This window comes from Rhinolophus hipposideros (assembly GCF_964194185.1).
Source record: "Rhinolophus hipposideros genome assembly, chromosome: 5".
NCBI lineage: Eukaryota > Metazoa > Chordata > Mammalia > Chiroptera > Rhinolophidae > Rhinolophus > Rhinolophus hipposideros.
The window spans coordinates 31,681,378-31,697,642 of record NC_138051.1 but is presented as its reverse complement, the minus strand read 5'-3'; the positions used below and the strand labels follow the sequence as shown (position 1 = coordinate 31,697,642).

Here is a 16,265-nt window from a genome sequence, read left to right as displayed (position 1 = left end):
GCTAGCTAGGAGCTGGTTGTGTGGTACTATTGAGTAGACGATCAATAGCCTGAAGCATCTGAGAAATATTTTTCAGTGTCTCAATTCAAACAGAGATCATGACCCTTTTTCCACCTTCGGGTAATGCCACGCCTGCTAAGGCTTTTACTGCTTGTTGTTTTTCTAGACTAAATGTTTCATCTGTGGGATCGGCAATGATTACTTCGACACGACTCCTCATGGTTTTGAAACACATACATTACAAGAGCACAACTTAGCCAACTACTTGTGAGTACTCTCGGTCGACAGAGGTGATGGGTAGGGGAAGGAGAGGTGGAGCAAAATCAACAGTGACGCCACTTAGTTCAGTCTCTGCAGATGCCATTTCCTCCTATTTCTCTGAAAAGTAGAGGCAATTAGGAAAGAGCTTCCAGGAGTCCCTCTGAACCCCTATCTTGGTCCTATACTCGGCCCCTCCCATGTTGTCTTACATGTGTGTTGGGGACCATGCCCGCTCCAAGCAAAGGTCAGTCCCTCAGCCTGAGGTTAGAGCCCATCCCTTCTCAAGGTCATCCAACTCCAGCAGCTTTTCATTCTCCACTGGAGTTTTCCTATCACCATAATTTTATTTTTTTTTAATCCTAAACAAAGAAAATGTCTGTAGCCCCAGTTTCACTTCCAGCTACTAACCTGCTTTGTTTCCCTTCCAACAAAACTTGGTGGCCGTGCTCACTGTCCCTAATTTTTCTCTTCCCTTTCTCCTTTGCACCCAGTCCAGTCCGGCTTCCCCCCTGACCACCTCACATTTGCTCGTCACGGTGGCCAGTGACCTGCATGTTGGATTCTGTGATCAATTTTCAGGCCTCAGCATGTCCGTCCTCTCCTAGTAATACACTGGCTCTGTAAGCATGGGAGATTTGGGGATGTGTTTCCACCCTGCTCTATCCCAGGCACTGAACGCCTGGCACCCAGTAGGCAAATAATAAATATTTCAAAGGTAAAGCATTCCCTCAAGAACAAGTTATTCATTGCCTACTGTGTGCCATGACTGCCTGAGAAACTTATAACTTACAGAATTTATAGAGAATATAGACTACCTGAGAGTTCAGATTCCAGAAGGGATCATCTTCAAGAATAGAAAAAACACTGCTGCACTCTGCCCCTGCACTAGCCCTTCCCTGTGTCTACACTGTCAAAGAAAAGTAGCAGACACATCTTTTATTGCTAGTTTAAGACAAAAACACAAGTTTGTAAGTTTTTAATTAACTTAGCATCCCTTTTCTCAAGTCCAGAGTAGTCACCATTGTTCACTAAGAGAGTTTGCTCTTCATGGAGGGGGAGAGGACCGAGGTGAATGTCCTTCTACCGTGTTTCCCCGAAAATAAGACCAGGTCTCATATTAATTTTTGCTCCAAAAGATGCATTAGGGTGTATTTTTGGGAGATGTCTTCTTATTTTTTCATGGACAACAATCTACATGTATTCAAATACAGTCATGTCATCTTCTTTTGGAACATCGTCATAACGTACTAAATGCATCCGTCTGGCTGATGATTTTAACTGGGGCTTATTTTCAGGGAAACACGGTGTAAAAGGTGAGCACATAGCCAAGTGCCAGGACCAGTGAACAGAGAAGAGTGAAAGGTCTTATACTATCTGGGTTGGGCCCCCTTTCCACATCGTCCCCCAGCGCTCTGTATTATAATGGAATATGTTCTGCCTCTCTAGTAGCGAGCTCTAGGGGAGAGAACCCATTTTATTCCTGTTTGAAACTCTCCCCCCAAAATGGCGCCTTCTCAAAGAAATGTGCTAGGAAAAGAATCATAATGTCCTACATGCCTGAGTCTCAAATAAGGTAAGATATTGGCCCTGCCTTCTTTCTTCGTCTGATAAAGGAAAAGGGAAGAAGGAAAGGAATGTATTTATAGCCTCTGCTGTGGGCCACAGTCTGAAGCTATAAACCTGAGAATACCTCGAGCGAACTCCAAATCTGGGCCACAGGCTCTCCCCAACCTTAGAAGGGTGGTATTTCTACTTTCTCTTGCTTAGCAACAGCCTCACAGTCCTTTTCCTGAAGGGCATGAGACTGGTTCCTTTGGGCGCCGTCTCTGAGGTCATGTAATACAAGCTAAGAACTCACCCTGAGCCTTCTGGGACACTTGTGTGTTCCAGACAAACAGACTCAAACCTTAGACACATCACAGAGCAAGTAAAACCACACTGGCATTTCTCAGTTGTCTATAATAAAAAGAAAACTATACTTCTGGAAGAATCAGAGCAACTTAGGAGATTAAGTACTTTCCAAAAATTCCACGACATATCCTCAAGACACACACGCCATTTTTAATTCTGCATTCTCATGATAAATCAGCCTACTGAAAATTACAGGGTAGGAGTCATCGTTACCAGTTGATTGTTTTAGAGTAGCATATTTTTAAACAATAAAGGAGGAGCCAAAATGCTTCCTCACAAGTGATCTTAGCTCAGAGTTTGGGGACAGTAATAAAGGAGCTCTCCTCACAAAAAGGCTAATTTTGAGATTAATGTGTATGATTAGAAAGTGATGGTTTGTCTCATTATGCCACATTTCCCTGCTTTGAAAAGGCCTAGTAGACGGCATGATGCCAAACAACATATTTGAACCCTCTCTCCAGTTCATCTGATTGAGTAAATGAACTTAGGTTTCCTACCTGCAGTATCTAGTACTATCTTTTTCTCATTTATTATACCTTTTGTCCTTGTTCCAGGTTCTTCCTGATGTATTTGATTAACAAAGATGAAACAGAGCACACGGGTCAGGTGAGGAAAAGAATCACGCCCCTGTGTTAGAGCCTCCTTTTCCTAAGGCTCGAGAATCAAGAAGCCAAAATTCTAAGGCAACTCCAGTCTATTCCAAAAAACCTCCTGGTTATCCTTCCCAACACTGACATTTTCTAAACCTTTATGGTTACCGCTTCAGAGCCGAATACCTGGAGGTGGGGAGAACGTCATAGAGAGAAAGACAATGTGAAGCCGAGTGGGGGCGATAACAAAGAGCAGGAGAGGTGGTAAAATGCTATGAGAGTATGAAGGAAGGTATGTGTGAAAAGGGATTCTACGACTAGGTATGAAAAAGAGAACGAAGGAGGAAGAGGCAGGTTATCAAATACTCAAACATCACTGGATTTGTAGGAAAATGTTACAGCTCAAACATTACAGAGAGCGGTCTCCTTCACATCTGGCTTTAGTTCTCCAGGCATCTGCCTAAACCAGCACTCAATGTCCCCTCTTCATGCATTCCTCTACCAATTACAAATGACATGGAATCAGCCTACTGATAAAGCTTTTAAGTATTTTTAGTGGTGATCACTGAGTTTGAGGGACAGGGGAAGAAACAACTTGCTTCCAAAACAGGCTGGGAATAGAGCAAGAAAGAACATGCCAGTTGGGCCTCATATAAATCCACATCCATATTCCTCCAGGGATACATACAGAGCAAAAACAAACAGGTTTTTACCTTACTGTGATTTAAAAAGAAGTCCCTTTTGTCCCCATTCTTTCAGGAATCTTACGTCTGGAAAATGTACCAGGAAAGGTGCTGGGATTTCTTCCCAGCTGGTGACTGCTTTCGGAAGCAATATGAGGATCAGCTGGGCTAGATCGGAATGAAAGAGACTCCACAGTTCTGAACTGTCAACTTACCGTGAAATCAAAATCCTTCTTTTATACTTCTGCAACATTTTTGAAAGGTGACATTTTCTAAATGCCTCCCTTTAAAACAAGAAAGCGTTTGTTAAAAATCTGTGTGATACTTTTGAATTGATTGGGCTTTTTGTGCCGAATGGACATAGCCTGTGGGAGATAACCTGTCAAAATCTTAAAAGAAAAACAGGGATGACAAAAGATAATCAAGGAATCTCCAGCTGAATGCCTTTAAGGTTTTCAGTTCTAACATAACTTGTTTGTTGGGATGGCATCCCCGAGGAAAGGACTAGAAGTAGGAAGACTTGGCTGTATAATACATGAAATTCTAAACACTTGATTGTCACATGATAGTATCCACTAGTGACTCATGGACTGAACTATAAGAACAAAACACACACACACAAAAAAACAAAACATTGTAACTGCAGTCTAATTTTTTCCATGGTACTTGCTAGTGAATGTATCCAGATTCACCTTGAAAAGCTTTAAGCAGTTAAAGAAATAGAAAAAAAACAAACCAACACTTTGTCGACACTGAAATATCGATTAAGTGCCTTAAAACCTCTTTAGCTATAGCTATGCAAGTTTTTTATGTTTATGTTCCTGATGGACATTTCCATTAGTTGTGTTGATCTTCTGTCTTCCTTTAAGAAACTGCACTTGAAGGTTATTAATACAATTATTTTTTTCAGTAACAGCTTGTCAACTGCTGTTATTTGAAGAAAAGTACTGTACTGAAAAGTCAGAAAAATCTCAATCTTATGCCAAATTGAGTAATGCTTTACGGTCCCTTATAAGTAGTGGGGCTGCTGTATCTAGGTGACTCTCCTTAACTCAGATGAAGTGCCCACTGCAATAAAGTAATACATACATACCCACCCGTGGTCTGGCCTCTTGTAATGCACCACTTCTGGATGAGTCTACAGCCATACTGTGGCTGCTGGGAAAAGGGACAGGAGACAAGAAAGGGAAAAACTCCATAGACCAGCCTTTGTTTATTGTGGCCAAATGCGCGCCTGTTCTCTGCAGCAGCAGCACTTGCTCTGCTGTGAACACTGAGAGGAAGGAGGCTGGAAACGAGTGAGCATCAGCCATAATATCCCCTGCCCTCAAGCTAGGTTACCAGGCCAGAGAACAAATGCAATGAGCCTCTTAAATGTACTATTGGGATGCTGACAAACATAGAGGTAGGCTCTCTGCGGTAAGCAGGACGGGACACACGGGCCTGCGGCATGCTTGTCAATCAGCTGTTCTTGGAGGACAGCGGGCCCACCCTTACGAGGCAGCCCACCTTCGTTGCAGGCACATTTTCTTAGGAAATCATGCTGTCCAACCAGTCTTCAAGCTCTTCCTCGGTAACACTTTTTGATGTACTTGGTTGCTCCAATTCCATGTTCTTTTCTTCCGTCACAGATGGTTTTGCAAGAACTAGGGAAGTAAAAGTAACATTAACTACTTCACATTAGTCCCAAAATTAAGGGTTAAAGTTTCCCTGGGGTTTGTTCCATGACATAATTCCGCCATAATTATTACTTTGCTCACAACAAGGGGAAATATTCTATTGTTGCTATTCCTTAAGAAGATACAATAATATTTACACAAATTAATAAATTGGGTGGAAATTTGCTCTTCTATTTATTCTGAAGTTGAATTTCACAGTTCACTAGTTTTTTGGTTTTTTTTTTTAAGACACAGCTGTTTTCTTTTTACGATTGTAGCAATCCTGGAAAGGCATCAAAGGTTCTGGAATGCAGCATATGGCTGAGGCCGTGGCCCTGGGCCGCTCCCTGTCAGATGGGCCCCGAGCTCACAGAAAATGCACAAGTGAGGAAGTGGTGTTCTTTCGTAAAAAATAAGCAAGCTGGTTAACTGGCCTGTTCAGTCTCCTGCTGCACAGCTGAGGGCTACGAGTGTCTTAATGCCTTTTTATGGCACAAGTTCTACTCCCATCCCCAGGTTGAATTTTGTAATCAGACAGCAGCTCCTGAAGCCTGGTACATTGAGTGAGATTTGGAATGTTGTCAGAAAGGTCAGCTCAGGGCGAAAGCAGAGATGTGAGCACAGAAATAGATGTCAGTAGATAATGCCAGATCGATGGCAGACACCGACGGAAACGTGTACGGATGTGACCCCGTTTTCTCACAAAAACACCAGAATCAAGATGAATGGGGAATAAAATGAAAACCATACCTTCTTCTTCTTGAGCCACCTCCCCATCTTTCTCGGATTCCAGGTTCTGCAGTGTCTGGCCTGGTAAGATGTTATCTGCCACTTTTACAGGCGCATCTAAATTAAGCAGCAGATCTAATTCTTCTTCCAGGTGGTCTGCTGCCGACGGCAGCGGGGAAGCAGGTTTCTGAGAACTCTTTGAAGGACCCGGTCTTGGGCCAGCGTTACCCAGGTCCATGGGGCAGCGAGCAGCAGCAGATTTCAGCTCAGAGACGGACCCCCTGCCTCCAGGCCCCGGGGGCCCTTTCAACTGCATCCCTAGCCCCTTGCCTTCATCATTTCTCTTTGGTTTCAGCTGAGGAACCTCTAAAGGAAGGGCGCTCTGAAAGAGAAGCAGAATGCCTGAGTTAGAAATGTGAGTCCTGCTGTACGTGCTTAAGTAGAAACTAAAGCTTAGCAAGCCATCAAACTTGGTGGAGTCAAGAACTCAATTCAGACTGGACATTTACAAAGGGAGTCCAATTTGGGGCTGGCCCTGATTTGGGTAAATGTGGGAGACCTCACGGAAACGTATTAGGGCTGCGCCTCCCACTCTACCCACTTCGGCTCTGTGCTAACCCACTCAGAGCTGAGATAAAAAGGGCTGTGTCTCCTCTCAGGCCTGAGAACGGACAGTACCATCAGTCTATCTGCATGTCCACTTAAATCTGGAATGAGACTGAAACATCTGTACATGGCACCGGGAAGTAACTAGCAGATCTGTTCACTGTACAGATACAAATACAGCACTAACACAAAGGGGAAGGGGCCAATTCAAGAAGAAAGGATGACTGTCAGTAACATCATCTGGGTAAAAACTTCCAGACACAGAAGAAAACATACTGTTGGATTACGGGTGAAAAAAGGCAAAAACAGGCAAAACTGATCCTTCCTATGAGAAGTCAGGAGAGTGATTTGAGGGAAATAGTGACTCAGGAAAGGGGTGGATTCTGGGGTCCTGGCAATACTGATTCTTCATCAGGATGCTGATTCCATGGTTATAAATACGTATACGTGTGCTTTTCTGTATCTATAATTTAACAGAAGTTTAAAACTCCCCAGGTGATCATAAGGTAGCGCCAAGGCTAAGGACCCCTGTTCTGGAGGGACGGCCGGGGTGCCCAGCATGGACAAGGTCAGAGTCCACTTCTTTTGGGGGCATTGGCCCCTATTTGTACAGTGAAGCATCCTGAGCAGATACAATTTGCTAGTGACTCTTCAGGGCTTTTAAGACAGCATGACTTTACACACACACTGAAATAGTCATCCTTCATTGTCAGTATGCAGGGCAAAGCTGGGAGGTAGCGCTCCACTTTCATCTTGGAATCATTTAGTTGCCAGGCGTGAGGCATTGGTTTTGTTTTTTACCTCACGGGGGATTCTACTGTGCAAACACAGTTGAGAATAGCTGCTCTACCACGTGGGCAGGGACAGATTTTAAAACTATTTAGCCAGGTTTTCAAAGCTACTGCAATTATTGTATACCTTTATCCTAAGACCTGCCACCGACACAACAGCCTGCATTTTCAAACGTTCCCCACTCCTTCTGTTTCTCCTCTGAGTCTCGGGGCCCACGTCACCTTCATCTCAATGGTTCCTGGGATGTGTTCCACCAAAACGAGCTTGTCAGAACCTTGTACATCTCTGGACAGCCAACAGGAAACGCAGCAATGGCCCCGTCACTAAGACAATCCCAAACACCTATGGAAGCCCCGGGTGATTTCCCTTCGGACGCAAAGGCCACGCTCTCTACTTCTCTGTCCTGCCCCGAACTGTCCTCCAGCCCTGAATTCTACTTGCTGCCCTGAATCTGAGACTAGAAAGTGCAGCAGAAACAACAATTGGGTGGGTAACTAATTCCTGGCTATACTCAAACTTAGCATCACATTCAACTCAAGAACCAAGTTGATCATTTTCGTTGCTAGGATTCTATTTAAAATTAGTATTGCCCAGGATTTCACTTTTTAAAAAAAATTCAATCTAGCCACAATTACATTCTCAGTTCCTTGTGGTACAAGTCCTTGGGCCTCCTCGGTCAATTCCTCAATTGCCATCTTTTACTATCTCCCAAACGTCTATTTCTAGCCTTTCATTCTGAACTACAAATGTCTATATCCATGTGACTAGTATTTTCACTTTGATATCTCAGAGGCACAAATCCATAATGCCCAAACCTCACCCTTCCTAATGCTGCCTACCACCGAGTTGCACAAGCTGGAAAACCTGTAGTAATTCTTGGCCTGCTCGCTCTCCGTTTCCAGTCTTTCACCAAGTCCTGTTCATCTTTCTTTCGAAGTACCTCTTGGCAGAGTCCGGTGCTCTGCCATCATCACCCTCCTCCAAGCTGCAGTATTCTTCCCCTGGGCCCGTGCAACAGCCTCTTAATATGCTTCTCCTCATCTGCTCTCTCCTCTTGCACGTGCAGATTTCCAGTAAACACACCCACCCCATCCCACAGTCCTTCTACAGCCAGCTTGCTGTTACTGTTGTCATTACCCGTGGTAGTGTTGTTAACGCAGACCTGGGTGGGTCACTCTTCTTTAAATTCCAACTCATGTTCTTATACTTTGCCTCTCAGCTTCTCTGTCACTTCCTCAGGAAAGCCATCCCAATCACACCAAAGTAGACCAGTTCACTATAACACGTTCTCATAGGCCACTGTCACTCTCCTTCCCAGACGGCATCACAGCTTACACATCTGTATGATAATGTCACTAATACGCATCCTTCCCCCTAGATTAAGCTCCAGAAGGGCAGGAACCATGTCCTTCTCCTTAACCACTGCATCCTTCCTGCCTCACATAAATACTTTGAGTAAAATACCAGCCTGACTTCATACTTTTACATTCCATTCGATTCCACTACATCTAATTCTTTACGTTTCAAATATAAAACGGGTAAAAAAAAAAATAAAAACTTTACAAAATTATTTCATACTCCCTTAAAACTTTACAAAATGCTACCTGGTACAAAATCCTCAGCATTACCAAAAAAAAGCTGGGTCTGAGACATCCTGCAAAGGGTTATTTTTCACTCTTTTTTTTCTCTTGCCCTAATCCATACCAGCTTGAAGATGCCATAGGGTTTTTACCTGGACCAATTCGGCAGCAACATTGAGTCGGAGTGAGAGAGGCAGTTCTTGAAGGGCTTGAACCAATGACTCACAGTCCACGTAAAATGCTGAATTCTGTTATAAATAAATAAATAAATAAATAAGATATGTATACATATGATCTACATATCAAGTGATGATTATATATGTCCTTTTAGAAAGAAAAGCAGAAGACGATAGAAAGTAATTAAATAAATCATTCCCCTGGAGTTATTTTTAGCTGGGAGTAAGATTGTAAACCACACTTGATATGGTTATAATTTCTATCATTTCCACATTAAGATGAGCAAAACCAAAAGCACCTTCTTGAGCCACAGCTCATGCTCTCAGGGCAGCAGCAGGGTAGTAGTCACCCCCATATCAAGAATGCAGAGGAACCTGAAAACTAGCCCCCCAAAACTGAAAGAAGAATAAGCACGTAGTGCAACCTAAGTGGACACGTCCCTCACATTCAGACAGCCGGTCTCCGGGCGAGGACTAAGGAGCTGTCTGGGAGGTGAGGTGGGGCTGAGAGGCACAGCCATCGGTGCCCGCGAGGCGCACACATGCTCCTCCTCCAGCCAGACAGCAGAGGACGGACGGAAACTTACCCTCCAGGCAGCAGCGCTCTGAGGCCAACACTAAAAGCTCCCCTTGACTCACTTCCCATTTGCAGAAGTCAAGTCATATCCACGCAATGACCTCACCAACTGACAGTATGAAAAAACATTCCAGATTATCCCATGGCCTAATAATAGTAGAACAGCTGCGTCTAGGTGCCCTGGCCACCCAAGAGAAGGAACAAACTAAAAGGGGGTCACAATGAGCTCCCATTAGAGGCAAACATCACTGACTGCCTAATCTACCAAGGGGGGTCACAGGCCCACCTAGAACCATGTCTTAGTCTGTAATCACCGACCTCAAATGAGAAGAAAACCCAGGGCTCATCGTCTAATCCTGATTCCCCTGCAGGAATGTCTCGGGTAGATGAGTTTATGACTGGAGGCAGTCAGTCATTCCTGGTGCACTCAAGAAGAGCCCTGAAACTAAACTGAGACCCATTCTAACCCCTGCTCCCCACAGACTACTACATGGGGATCAAAAGAAACAATGTGGCTTTTCAATGGCCTTTCTTAAATTTTCCAGAGATAGCTAGCTAGCTCTTAGGTAAGCAATGCTGGCCACACCAGATGTGGCCTGGAAAAAGGATCTTACATCTAAAAACATATATATTTAGGGAGCAGGACAGAGGGTAACAAAGCCTTGATAAGAAAGTGGAAAATTCAGTAAGTGTCCAGTCCTTTCCTTGGTTCTGCCCTCAGCACCTTAAGTGCCATCATCAAGACCAGCAGTAAGGTGTAAGTTTAGAGACACCCTCTCAACCATGAGAAGGGTGTGATCCTGAATACTTCACACATGGGCAAATCCCACATCACAATCTAGAAATCTCACGGCCTCCCACGGCCAAGGTAAGTCTGCAAAGTCACACATGTAGACACCCTCCTTTCAGCCACTAAAAGAGTAAGCATTTCCTTCTGCGATGGCTGCGACCCTACACCTGTGGCTCTCTTAGGTCCCTGGAGGAGGGCTGAGGAGACATGCTGGGGTCTGGCTAAGTGTCCAAACTTCTTCGGCCCTTTTTTGCGTCATGTGCAACATGACTACAAGGTACATCATACACAATGAAGTTTGTGAGACCGCACAAAGATATGGGGAAGGGCTAGGCTGTGCTTCTGAGCCACCTTCCAAACGACAGACATTCGGCTGTGTCTGCGACTGCAGTGTCCCCTTGCCCCCATTTCTAATTCCCTTCCATCACCCAAGTCCCAGCTGACATTGCACTGGGGACAAGACACTTCAAGCCACCACGGTGGTGGCTCCTCATCTCCTTGCAGGAGTCCCAGAGCCTAGAATCTGCCCTCAAATTCCACTTTGTAAAAAGATTTTGCTTCTTTCATCACTAGTTTGCCCCCTAAAGGGCTAAAGCGAAAGGCCTTAAATACAAAGTGAGCTGAAGTGAATTGCTTATAATAGTAAAGCATGAATTTTAACATAGGTTCAATTGGAATAATAACCATGAATTAGCTTTTTGCTGCATGTTTTAAAATAGTTACTAGGTTGTTTCTGCCTGGAGTGCCCAGTCCCCACATCCACCTGCCAACTCTGACTGTCACCGGCGGTCGGAGTACGCAGCCTGGCCTGCGACAGACACCAGCACACCGTGGTGCTCTCTCCTGTACACGCTGAGGCTGGCAGGGGAAGCCAGCCTTGTTCCTCTTGGAACAAAGCCCCTCCACCCGACTTCTGTGCCATCAGAGTGCACAGAACCCTGGGTAGTGAGAATCTGTAGTCTGGAAGGTTCCTCTCTGTCCAGGAACCTAATTAGACTCTGAGTCTCAGTGTCTATATAAAGGTACACTATTTGGTGAGAAGAGAACCTGCTAGGAACTCCACTTGGCAGCTAAAACATGTAGCCTTCAATCAGACCATTCCACCTTCTCAGGAGCCATAGAACTCACTGTCCATATTCATTGGGGACTCCGGGACCACTTGTGTACACTTTACAGAAGTGCTCAAATCAGGCAACACTTTGGGAAAATCTGGGAAGCTTGTCAACATACGGCTTCTCAGGCCTCCCTCAGAACTGGACTCTTAGGGGTGGGTCTGGGAGGCTGTACCTTTAGAAGCCTGGCAGTCGGGAACTATTGTATCTCTCCCAGCAGTTGCTCAAGGAAGCTCTACTGAATAAATAAGTCACTATGTCAACAAAAATGAAAAACGGAATGAAAAAAGTTTCAGGTGATTGAAAAAAATAATAGATCTATTATTTCACCCGAAGAAGTTCTCCTCCTACCCTTTCCCCATCACATGGCCCCACACCATCCAAAGGAAAGATGCGAAAATCTCAGTCATGAATCGAAGGGACCATCCCCCCTATAGTGACGTGAACCAACAGGGCTAAAGCAGAGACCCTGATTGCCAGGCAGTGGCCCCTTCACCCTGCATATAAACCACAAAGAAATGAAGGCAAATCAAAGCGATGGTGCGGGGTCCCCTCCCGTCAGGATGTCCTGTGAGGACCAACACGTCCCACTATTAAACTCCTTTTTCCTCTCTCTTTATTGTCTTGTGCCACTGGTTGCAATGGGGACAGGGGAGAGCATATGGGAAATTATATATATTTATATATGATATACATATATGTATAAATAAATACAATATGTAGGCATATATATAAATTCCTGTCTTTTTCTCTCTCAAGTGAGAAGAAAGAGTGTTGAGACAGGACAGTTCTGATGGGGAAACAACAAATTCAGTTTTGGATGGATCCTACCAGTACCTCAACTCAAAATGTTCAAAATCAAACTTGCCTTCTTTCCACTCTTCTTTTGCTCCATTAGTGGCACCACCACTCACCTAGTCATCAAGCTGGAAAGTTTAGCACCACTACAAATCTTTCTTGTCCTCATGTCTCATATCTGGTCAGTGACACACGCTACCTCGTCCTCTGCCAAAGTTCCATCTTTCTGGAACCCCTTTTCCACCCTCACTGCCCCACACTGTCAGGCCCCTGACTCTTCCCAACATAATATCCTCCCTTCCTCCAACCTCTCATCTCTTCCTGCTTCCCAATATTGCTGATGTCAAATCTAGCCACTTCCATTTTCATGCTAAACAAAACTTCTGTTAATGATAGTAGTCATAAGAGCTAGTTTTGACTGTTTCCTGTGTGTCAGGAACTGCACTATAGGGCTTCTATTTATTATCAAATTTAATCCTCATTACAATTCCAAGTTTATATTTTATTGTTAGTTCCATGTTACAGATGAGAAAACAAGAAAAGGAAAGAAGTTAGCCCACATTGTAGAACCAGGATTCACACTCAGGTTTGTCTCTCCAAAGTCTATGCTCTCACCCACAGGCTCAACTGCCCCCAGGAGAAAATAAACACCAAACTGCTGGTACCGACCGGCCCAGACTGAAGCCTGAAGCCTCCTCCTCTGGGAAAACTACACTTCAGCCACACTCCCCACTGAGCACAGCCTGGTCCTTCAGGTCTCCTCATTGTCTTCCCAGGACAGGACGTACCAAAATCTCACTCATCCACCAAGACCTTTTCCAATGCTCTTTTTCCCAGGGCACTGCTCTCAATCACTTCCAGCCCATAATAGCTGTCTCCCACAGAATTGCATTAATTCATTTACTACACCACTTATTTTATGCTGTATTCTTTTCCATTTATTTTGTAAATATTTACTGATCATCAGCTATGTGTCAGCCACTGTGCTAATTTAAGGTGCCTTGTGTGTTGAACAAGCATGGTCTCTGCCTTATTCATCTTTGAATAAGCTGCATCTACTGAAATAGCTAGTGAATAACAGGTGCTCAGTGTTTTGATGAATGAAGAACCTTAGAATCATTTAAAATGCTCAGCATAAGTGAAATAGTCTCTGATAGCCAACATGGTTCAAAAGGAGTTGAAATGTAAGTTGTCTGACTTTTACCATATTCCTCAATGATCTCGGTTTATGTTTTCCACTTGTCCTAGAATTGTAAACTGTACCTTGGACATATGCCCGAATAGACTCAAGCAAAAACAAATACTTTTAATTCCCAACTTTTTGTATATTATAATCATACTCTTTTGTAAAGTGACAGGCAATCATTTCACCAGTAACATCCCCCCTCTCTGTCTGTATGATAAGTCAACGTCCCTCACAAACAACTAAACAAAACACCAGTCCAGAGATAAAATGAGCCGTTTACAGTGTGTGCGCTGAGCTGGTAGCAGAATAAGGAGGAGGCCTTCCCTTTCGGCTTTGCGTCTGCTGTTCAGCCACCTGTCTGGAGCTGTGAGCAGACCGTCTAATCATTGTATCAGACAGTATGCTCTAGCCCTGGAATTGGAGACATATGACAAGCCACCAGTAATTCTGTGCACTTTAAAGGGGTGAGAATACCTGTCATCTCTTATGGGAAGGATTAGTGAAGTCCTGCTTGGAAAAGAATCAAAACTCCTTTGGAAGAAAATACGGCATGAATACAAAGCACAAAAAATATTTGGGTTTTATGGACTCATTGAAAGACTTCTATGGTATTTGTTCTTATTTTATAACTTTCTTCTCTCAATTCTGGAATAGGAAGAGACTATTTTCATTTCATCTGCTTATTTAAAGCTATAGAGTTAAGGATTTTCTCAATACCAAAAGCAGTATGGGAGGAAAAATTAATTTTCAACCTTAAGGGGAGTTTTCAGAGAAAGGGAAAAAGAAAGCCAGCCAATGGCAAAGTAATCCACTCCAAATCCACCAGAAACTTCCTACCTGGCAACCCAGTCTATACGAGCAATTCGCACAGAGGGGCAGGTATAAAGGGGACCTCTAGCTTCAAGGACCTGCGTAATTTCAGCTCCCTGAAAATTTTCTGAACAATGTAGGTAACATGAATTATTAAATTCTTTTCCACATTGACACTCTATTCGAACAACAATATAAAAGGTGTTGGTCTTCAGTCTTGAGAAAAACCAACCCACATTCAAGACAAACCTTCATCTCACCTGCTTTGGACATGAATCTTCACCATACCACTCTTTCTCTTCTGCAAACCGGAACTGTGAGAAGGAGTCCCCTAGGAATAGAAAAACATACAATTTTGTGCAAAAGCCACAGAAATACACTCATTTCTCTATATTCCCCTTTTGGAATAAAAGTGTCATTTCTGAAGAGCTAACCATCCTGAATTCAGTGGCACCCTTCAGCGCGAGGCCCTGGCTTCCACATCAACAGCCCGGTCTGTGCGTGGTGGGCATCTGAAAACACAGTTGGCAACTGCCTTCATTGTTTCATTCAGCTCTCAGTAAGCCACCATCCTACGTGCTCCTTGAGAGACAACTAAGCAGTTCAGGCCAGCAGACATAGCCTTCTACCCATAGTTAGCATATTTTCATTTTATCTGCCTAATGTATGTGAGGAAACGTAAATTTATGATTTTGGGGATGGGCACAGCAGAAAAGGAAAAACAGAACTGAAGGAAAACAGTTCTAGGCTGATCCACAATATGACAGACTTAAACATCTCTTGGAGGTGGGATTACGAACCTCAACCATCACTCCAAAAATCACTTAGTTAGAATGTCAAATGCAAAATAAAACTCAAAGAATGTGCATTAGATTAGTTCATGTGAATCAGAGTATACTGCTTTGAGCTCTTAAAATAAAGGAAAATGAACCAGAAAGATCAACATAAACAAGCATGAAAGACAATCCTGTATAACAAGCTTCGACACATTTTGTAAATGTATACATATCTGATTATTTGCATTAGGAGCAGCTAATTTATAAATGAAGAATTATTTCTCTGCCATGGCTTTCAGCATTCTACCTCATCAACCTACATTTATTTCCTATTTTTTCAGACTTTCTGCTCCAGAGTCAGCCTTTTTCATATTCCAAATATACTTATTATTCCATACTATCCTCATTTTTTTTTTTTTAATCCTTCCCTCTGGTCTGTCAGACCTACACTTCTACCTATGCAAATCCAATTTATACTTCAAGAGCTCAGGTACAGCCCACTTCCTTCTTCTGATATTTCTCAGGTGATTTAAGCACATAATTTGTTCTTTACTTCTAAATTAAAAGAGGGAGAAAACAAGTGAAGAATTCAAAATTAAAGAGACAAAGATAAATTTAAAGATAAAAGCTACACCACCTCTGCCAATTCCAAAACACGAGAATCATACAACATTAACATTTGACAAGATCAAATTCAAGGCAAACAGGACCAAGTACGACACTCTTTACCACAAAAAAAGTGTTAAATCACTACTCTTAGTCATTGGCAAATCAATTTGATCCCTCAAAACTTATAAAGGATCTGCATAATTAATAAGGTCTTGTATGTGGATGTAGATATGTGTATACGTGTATGTATTGTGATTCTGTGTGTGTACTTTATAAATATCTGCACAACATTAATTTTTAAAAAGTACTATAGAAAGGCCACAAAAACCTCAATACATCCTAAAATATAAGTCATACAAACCATATTCACTGGTGATAAACATTTGTAACACATATTAGCCAAGAGTTAATCTCTCTTACAAAGACCTTTTGTAAATCAACCAGAAGAAAACCACCTAACAGAGAAACAGGAAAAGAGCCAAGAATAAGAAAGTGAGCAGCTAACATATATACGAAATAAATAATAAATGAATAAATTAAAAATTAATCTGGTAGGTTTTTTAAAACTTGACCAAATAGCTGAATTCCTTATTCAGTATTATTTTGGGCATTCCTGAACTT

General features: G+C 43.0%; 2 protein-coding genes across 2 annotated transcripts in view; one reads left to right on the top strand and one right to left on the bottom strand.

Moving 5' to 3' along the window:
* LOC308497861 (ryanodine receptor 3-like) overlaps positions 1-4,066 on the top strand; it is a gene marked incomplete at its 5' end in the record, with an annotated part of 55,131 nt that extends 51,065 nt beyond the window's left edge. Inside the window, 3 exons of the mRNA XM_081048955.1 lie at positions 167-267; positions 2,727-2,778; positions 3,522-4,066. Of these exons, the coding sequence (XP_080905081.1) occupies positions 167-267; positions 2,727-2,778; positions 3,522-3,617 (249 nt within the window). The 3' untranslated portion in view covers positions 3,618-4,066. The remainder of the gene's footprint in view (positions 1-166; positions 268-2,726; positions 2,779-3,521) is intronic.
* Positions 4,067-4,077: 11 nt separating this feature from the next.
* The window catches only part of AVEN (apoptosis and caspase activation inhibitor), a 154,440-nt gene continuing 142,252 nt past the window's right edge, over positions 4,078-16,265 (bottom strand). Inside the window, exons 3-6 of the mRNA XM_081050400.1 lie at positions 14,520-14,590; positions 8,963-9,058; positions 5,854-6,214; positions 4,078-5,091 (exon numbers count right to left, since the gene is read on the bottom strand). Coding sequence (XP_080906526.1) covers positions 4,976-5,091; positions 5,854-6,214; positions 8,963-9,058; positions 14,520-14,590 — 644 coding nt within the window. The 3' untranslated portion in view covers positions 4,078-4,975. The remainder of the gene's footprint in view (positions 5,092-5,853; positions 6,215-8,962; positions 9,059-14,519; positions 14,591-16,265) is intronic.